Below are 6,887 nucleotides of genomic sequence, written 5' to 3'. Positions count from 1 at the left end.
CCCACGTGCAACGCATGTGCACGTTTTTTAGTAGTATAATAAATATATATTATATTTATATCAATATAAAAACTCGTATGAAACGATCAATATTAATTTTGTGAGATGGTCTCATATCCGATATGACTCATGAAAAATTTTATATTAAAAGTATTATTTTTCATTTTAAATATAAGATAGATCGATCCCTCTTACAAGAAACCCACCCTTATATCATTAGTTTCATAATTTCATATATATATATATATATATATATTCATTGTCTTTGAAAATATAATTTGGCCACAAACGATTTGGCTTAGCGGATATCCAAAAAAACCGAGTCATGCTCTATAACAGTAGTATCATAGGCTACATAAATTATCCAAAAAAAAAAAAAAACGAGTCATGAATAAGAAAAGATAATATAAAAGTAGATCAATTATTTGTTTTGAAATACAAACGAAACGACAAATTTTTGTGGGGGAAAAAAAAAAAAAGAACACGTCTTTTAAAAAGTTGCCATACTGAATGGCTAAATGACAACAATGTGTGTCTCCTTATCCTTTTAATATAAGACTTTGCATATCGTAGAGTTATTTTCATACAGTTCTTTCACAGAGAAACAAATCAGCCATGGATACAACCTGCTTCTACATCCTCCTTCCACTCTTCCTTCTTCTTTTGCCACTAATCTTCCCTTCAAAATCAAGAAACCCAAACCTCCCGCCGAGTCCGGCGCCTGCACTTCCCGTAATAGGCCACCTCCACCTCCTCAGGCCGCTTATGCATCGAATCTACCATAAATTCTCAGAAAAATTAGGCCCCATCTTCTCCCTTCGCTTCGGAACCCGACTCGTGGTGGTGGTCTCGTCCCCTGCCGCGGCGGAGGAATGCTTCACCAAGAACGACATAGTGTTAGCCAACAGGCCTCGTCTAATCATCGGCAAATACATCGGCTACAACTACACAAGCGTGGCAACTACCCCATACGGCGAGCACTGGCGCAATCTCCGGCGCCTCACCGCGATCGAGATATTCTCCTCATCCCGCTTGAACATGTTTCAGTCCATGCGACAAGACGAAACCAAGATTCTTCTGCGCAAGCTCTACCAGAAGTCGCAGAATGATTTCGCCAGGGTGGAACTCAAGTCCCTCTTGTCCGAGTTTTCCTTCAACATCATCATGAGAATGGTGGCGGGAAAGAGGTATTTCGGTGAATCCGAGGACGATGAACAGGCGAAGGAGTACCGCGAGCTGATTAAAGAGGCTTTTAGGTACGGTGGTGTATCTAATCCTTCCGATTTCTTCCCGGTGTTGAGATGGATCGATTACAAAGGTAAAGAGAAAGGTATAAAAAGGATGAGCAAGGAAATGGATGCCTTCTTGCAAGGATTGATCGATGAACACCGCCGTGATAAAGTAAAAACCACCATGATAGGCCATTTTCTTGATTTGCAAGAGTCTCAGCCAGAGTACTACACGGATTCAATCATCAAAGGCATTATAATGGTGAGTTAGCACGCAGTTTTCCCTAAAACAGAACCACTTCATGATTTTTGTTTTGTTTTTGTTCCAATTAATTAATTCTCAGGTGATGCTACTTGGTGGAACCGACACAACATCAGTGACCATAGAATGGGCTATGTCTGTTCTGCTCAACCATCCAGAAAAGCTAGAGAAAGCTAAAGCTGAATTGGACAGAGTCGTGGGAAACCATCGACTCGTGGATGAATCAGAAGTATGCAAGCTACCATATCTCCAAAACATAATCTCCGAGACATTTCGGCTTTTCCCCGCAGCACCATTACTAGTACCACGTGAGTCATCCGAAGATTGCAAGATCGGGGGATACGACATACCCAAAGGAACAATCTTGCTTGTAAACGCGTGGGCAATCCACAGAGACCCCATGACTTGGGATGATCCTGACAGCTTCAATCCCGAGAGATTTGAAGGTGGTAAAGAAATTGGAGCCGCGAAACTGCTGCCGTTTGGGATGGGGCGGAGATCGTGTCCAGGAAATGGTCTGGCGACACGGGTTGTGGGATTGTCCGTAGGGTCACTGGTTCAGTGTCTCGAGTGGCGAAGAATAAGCGAGGAAATGGTTGATTTGAGCGAGGGGATTGGGATTTCTATGCCCAAAGCTATACCGCTTGAGGCAAAATGCAAAGCACGCCAAGTGCTGCACAATGTTTTCTCGTCATCTGCCTGAAAATGCTATAGTAGTCTTAATTGTATATAGTCAAACAAGCAACATGTATGTTACGTACACTAGTTTTATAGTTCTGGAAAGTTTATGTAGTAGTAATTATTAACGGTGTAGCATCAACCTAAATCATATGAATAACTATCATGAACCAGCATATCATAGAATTTCCCTCGACGGTTCATACTCACAAGTTATAAATCTCTTGTCTTTATGATGTAGAGAAGCATGTTGCGACATTAAATTTTTATTAAATTTCTATTGACATTAAATTAAAACCCGTAGAGTGAAATACACACACATGCAATAAAACACAAAATAGATATAAAAATAACACAAAATAATGCACACAAAATGCACTTATTAATACACCTGAATATACCATGAGCTTCATACTAGTTGTTGGTTTACCTAAATGAATTGGTAGAAATGTGTAGCCCTAATAATACACCTAGAAATATTCATAAATCTTGCCTAAATTACATGTCTTACCATTTTCAACATTTCTTCCGCATGAAAACTGAGTTAACTCAGGCCAAGAGCCAATAATTCTTAAATTTGCTGCTCACAATGGCCTACTGCCAGATTAAGATAGTGTTTGGGAGAGCTTCTAGGAAGCACTTCTCAGCTTTTCGTTAACAAAATTTCACAAAATTTCAAAATTTTGTTAATGAAAAGCTGAGAAGTGCTTTTTAGAAGCTTTCCCAAACACTACCTAAATGTGGTCCACTTGCCCGTAAATTGGAGGAGATGCTAGGGTGGGTTATAAAATAAATATAATAATTGGCTCGCAGGAAAAAAACATGTCTGCCTTGTTTTTCAAAAATTATATTTTAAGAACACCTTTTCTAAAAAAAAAATTCAAAAATATTGTATCAAATCTTATCTAAACACGTTTTTAAAATTTTTGAACTTAAAAAACACAAAAAAATGTTTTTAAAATGGTTGTCCAAACGGACCCGTAGCTATCATCTGGGTCCATACACGATAAAATAAACAAGTCAAATGTCAATTATTTAATATATTTTATCATAATTTATTCATGACTCTTGCATATTTCATTGGTAATACTAAATGTAGTGTTATACATTGGATTACACATTACACTTGAAATTATATAATTATTTTTACACTTTATTTGAAAAAAATCTTTCAAAAATGTATGTAGGATAATCATGTAATTTTAAGTACAATGTCTAACCCAAAGTGTAACACTCTCTGTACATATAACATTATTCTATTTTTTTTTCATTGTTTGTCCAAATTTAGTAGTTCATTAATGGAGTGAGAAGATATAATTCAAGCAGCAAATTGGATCTACAAAATAAATAGGAAAATTATAAATTTGGTCATGTATGTTTGTCACTTTGAGATTTTGAACCTTTATATTTTCATATTTCAATTTTAATTCTGCATGTTTCGATTTTTGGCAATTTCGGTCCTTTTTATTTGAAAATGCTTACGTGGTACTGTACACGTCAGCAGCGAATTGGTGCCTCGTCCGAAAAAGCACTAAAATTGCCAAGAAAATAAAGATAGCGAATTAAAACTGAAATATCTAAAATCGCAAAATAACAAACATACAACACCAAAAAAGCAATTTTTTTCAAATAAATATGAGTGGAAAGTTTGCTGGTAAGGCACCAAGGTTAATCAATTATACTAAAGCAGCATGGAATTGAATGTTTACTTCACCACCCCTCTCCTTATTTTATTTGTTTATCTCGTGCACAAATCCTTGGCTCCACGAAGCCACCGCCTGCCACCAAGCCCCGCCGCAGCCCTTCCCATCATCGGCCACCTACACCTACTGAAGCAACCGCTGCACCGGCAGCTCCACCACCTCTCACAAACAAGCGGTAGCCCTATTTTCTTCCTCAAACTCGGTTTTCGCCGTGCCGTGGTGGTGTCTTCCCCGGATCTCGTGGAAGAATGCCTCACGAAACACGACATCGTATTCGCCAACCGGCCTCATCAGCTCGTGCACAAGTACGTGGCATACAATCACACGACCATGATCGGAGCTCCATACGGCGATCACTGGCGGAGACTCCGCCGTGTTGGGGCCCAGGAGCTTCTCTCCCCGGCCCGCCTCAACTCGTTTCTACGCATTCGAGAGGATGAAGCCAGGCACCTGGTATCTAGCCTCGAGAAATTAGCTTCTTCACGCCATGGAATATTCTCGAAAGTGGTGCTGAGGCCCAGACTTTCCCAATTTACCTTCAATATGATGATTAAAATGATCGCCGGGAAAACAGAGGGCGACCAAAGGAGATTTTCTGAGTTGATTAACGAGGCATTTCAGATGGCTATGGCATCGAATCCACAGGATTTCTTGCCATTTTTACAGTGGATTGATTACGGAGGTTCCACGAAGAAGATGATTTCTTTAAGCAAAAAACTAGATGGTTTCTTCCAAATTTTGGTGGATGAGCATCGCCTGGAGAAAAGGAATACGTTGATTGGTCATTTGCTGTCGCAACAGGAGTCCCAGCCGGAGTTCTACTCCGATCAAACCATTAAAGCCCTTCTCTTGGTAAAGTTCCTCTTTATACTATTTTTCTTTTGTTCTATATTCAAATCCGTTTTGGCTCGCTCCTAAGATTTGTTATAAAAAAAAATTTTAGGAAGAAGAAAAAGTTGGGGTTAATGGATCTATTTCAGATCATGAGACGGCCTTAATTATATTAATTTGTAGAGAAAATTAATATTTCGACATAAAACCAATTAATATATAACAATAAGTTATGATATTGAGTATAATATATATTATGACTATTTTTGAAATAATAATAATAATATTTATAATTTTATTAAACACAATTAATTTTATGGTTGCTATATTAATCTTATTATAGCAGCAAAAACAATGATTACACCAATAATATAAATATTCGAAAGAAATTATTGTGTTATATTTTTATATTATTATGTCCTTTTGATAATTATCATATAAAAAAGTCTCTTAAAATATATATCAAGCACATCAAGAATTTTAAACTTTCTTGATTTATTTTATCCAAACACTTTAACAACATATTTTTAAAATAACACTCTAGAGTTTATATGCTCTCAAAATAACTTATAAAATATATGGCTCTCTTTGGAGTTTGAACAAGTACTTGTAAATTTTTTTTATAAAAGGTTTTTTAAAAGAAAAAAAAAATTATAAAATATTTTGAAAGTTGTAAAGAAATACACACGAGTTTGGATAACAATTCTATAAAAAATATTTTTACAATTAAAAAGTGGTATATTTTGTTTTATATAATATAATATATATATTTAGTTCTAAACATATTAAAAATCACATCTCAATGTTTACTACAAATTATACTTGAAAAATACTTTTTTAAAAATATATTTCAAAAATATTTTACAAAAGTGGTCTGTATGAACATATATAGACGTAGGGTACCAACGTCGAGGGCAGACATGGCAACCCAATTCCTGTTATTTATACTTCACTTGTGAGTGATTGAACACATATTTTACACGTGGAGTATTAACACAAAATGAAATATAAATATCAACTGTCAAAGATTAATTGGATGCATGTTTGATCCATAATATGCAGGGTTTGATCGTTGGTGGAACAGAAACATCATCTTTAACCATAGAATGGGCAATGTCACTTCTTGTAAACAATCCTCATGTTTTGCAAAAGGCGAGACAAGAGTTAGACTCTCGAATCGGATTTCGTCGCTTGATCAAAGAAGAAGATTTATCCAACCTACCTTACCTTGGCAGCATCATATCCGAGACATTTCGCCTATTCCCAGTGGGGCCATTGCTAGTACCCCATCAGTCATCCGAGGACTGTGTCGTCGGAGGATACGACATTCCAAGAGGCACGACGTTATTTATCAACGCGTGGGCGATACATAGAGACCCCAAGTTGTGGGATGAGCCAACGGTCTTCAATCCGGATAGGTTTGATGGCAATTATCAGGTGTACAATCACAAGTTCATGCCTTTCGGAATGGGGAGGAGGTCGTGCCCCGGGTCGGGTCTAGGACTACGAACCGTGGGATTGGCTTTAGGATTTCTCATTCAATGCTTTGAGTGGGAAAGAACCACCATTGAAGAGGTGGAGTTGGACGAAGGTGTGGGGCTGTCGATGCCTAAGATGAAGCCATTAGAGGTCATGTGCAAGCCCAGAGAGGTAATGTACGAGGTTATTCAAGAAGCAATACTACAAGACACAAGTTTAGGATGAAATAATTATTTGCAGCATAAAGACTATATATTTCGAATAAAGACCGTAAGTTAAACAAAAGGGAAAGTAGCATTTGGTTTGTGCTCCTCATCCAAAAATACTTTATCTCCCTTTCTCCGACGTAAAGACTATATATTTCGAATAAAAACTGTATGTTAAAAGACTATATATTTCGAATAAAGCCCACCATCTCACTTTCTCAACCTCTCTCTCACATTTATCTCCACTATTGTAATATTTGGTTTGTGCTCCTCATCCAAAAATAATTTATTTATGTGATCAAAAAACATAAAACATCTCATTTGTTATCTTTTTCACTCAAATTTTTCCTTCAATTATTGTATTTTATGTAATTTTCATATACGTGTGTGCGTTTTTGCTAGTTATTATTTTTTGACAAGTTTTTGGTAGTTATTATCAAATTAGAACTAAAAAAACACACATGATGGGGTACATTCATTTCCGCACCATTGACGGTTG

General features: G+C 36.9%; 2 protein-coding genes across 2 annotated transcripts; both read left to right on the top strand.

The window, feature by feature from the left end:
- Nucleotides 1–565: 565 nt before the first annotated feature.
- On the top strand, nt 566–2,297 carry LOC140863889 (cytochrome P450 81Q32-like). The gene is made up of 2 exons (XM_073267662.1): nt 566–1,491; nt 1,574–2,297. Exons 1-2 carry the CDS (start codon nt 616–618, stop codon nt 2,192–2,194), a joined length of 1,497 nt encoding a protein of 498 aa, XP_073123763.1. The 5' UTR covers nt 566–615; the 3' UTR covers nt 2,195–2,297.
- A 1,563-nt stretch (nt 2,298–3,860) lies between these two features.
- On the top strand, nt 3,861–6,583 carry LOC140862443 (cytochrome P450 81Q32-like). Its single transcript, XM_073265465.1, has 2 exons — nt 3,861–4,724; nt 5,766–6,583. The coding sequence occupies exons 1-2, from the start codon at nt 3,861–3,863 to the stop codon at nt 6,405–6,407; spliced, it is 1,506 nt and encodes a 501-aa protein (XP_073121566.1). The 3' UTR covers nt 6,408–6,583.
- The last annotated feature ends 304 nt before the right edge of the window (nt 6,584–6,887 follow it).

This window comes from Henckelia pumila, chromosome 4 (assembly GCF_033568475.1).
Source record: "Henckelia pumila isolate YLH828 chromosome 4, ASM3356847v2, whole genome shotgun sequence".
NCBI lineage: Eukaryota > Viridiplantae > Streptophyta > Magnoliopsida > Lamiales > Gesneriaceae > Henckelia > Henckelia pumila.
This window is presented reverse-complemented; position numbering and strand designations above follow the sequence as displayed.

Coding starts and splice junctions, on each gene's coding strand:
- LOC140862443 (XM_073265465.1), top strand. CDS start 3,861: ATGGAATTGAATGTTTACTTCACCACCCCTCTCCTTATTTTATTTGTT. Junction 4,725..5,765: donor CCATTAAAGCCCTTCTCTTG/GTAAAGTTCCTC, acceptor CATAATATGCAG/GGTTTGATCGTTGGTGGAAC.
- LOC140863889 (XM_073267662.1), top strand. CDS start 616: ATGGATACAACCTGCTTCTACATCCTCCTTCCACTCTTCCTTCTTCTT. Junction 1,492..1,573: donor TCATCAAAGGCATTATAATG/GTGAGTTAGCAC, acceptor ATTAATTCTCAG/GTGATGCTACTTGGTGGAAC.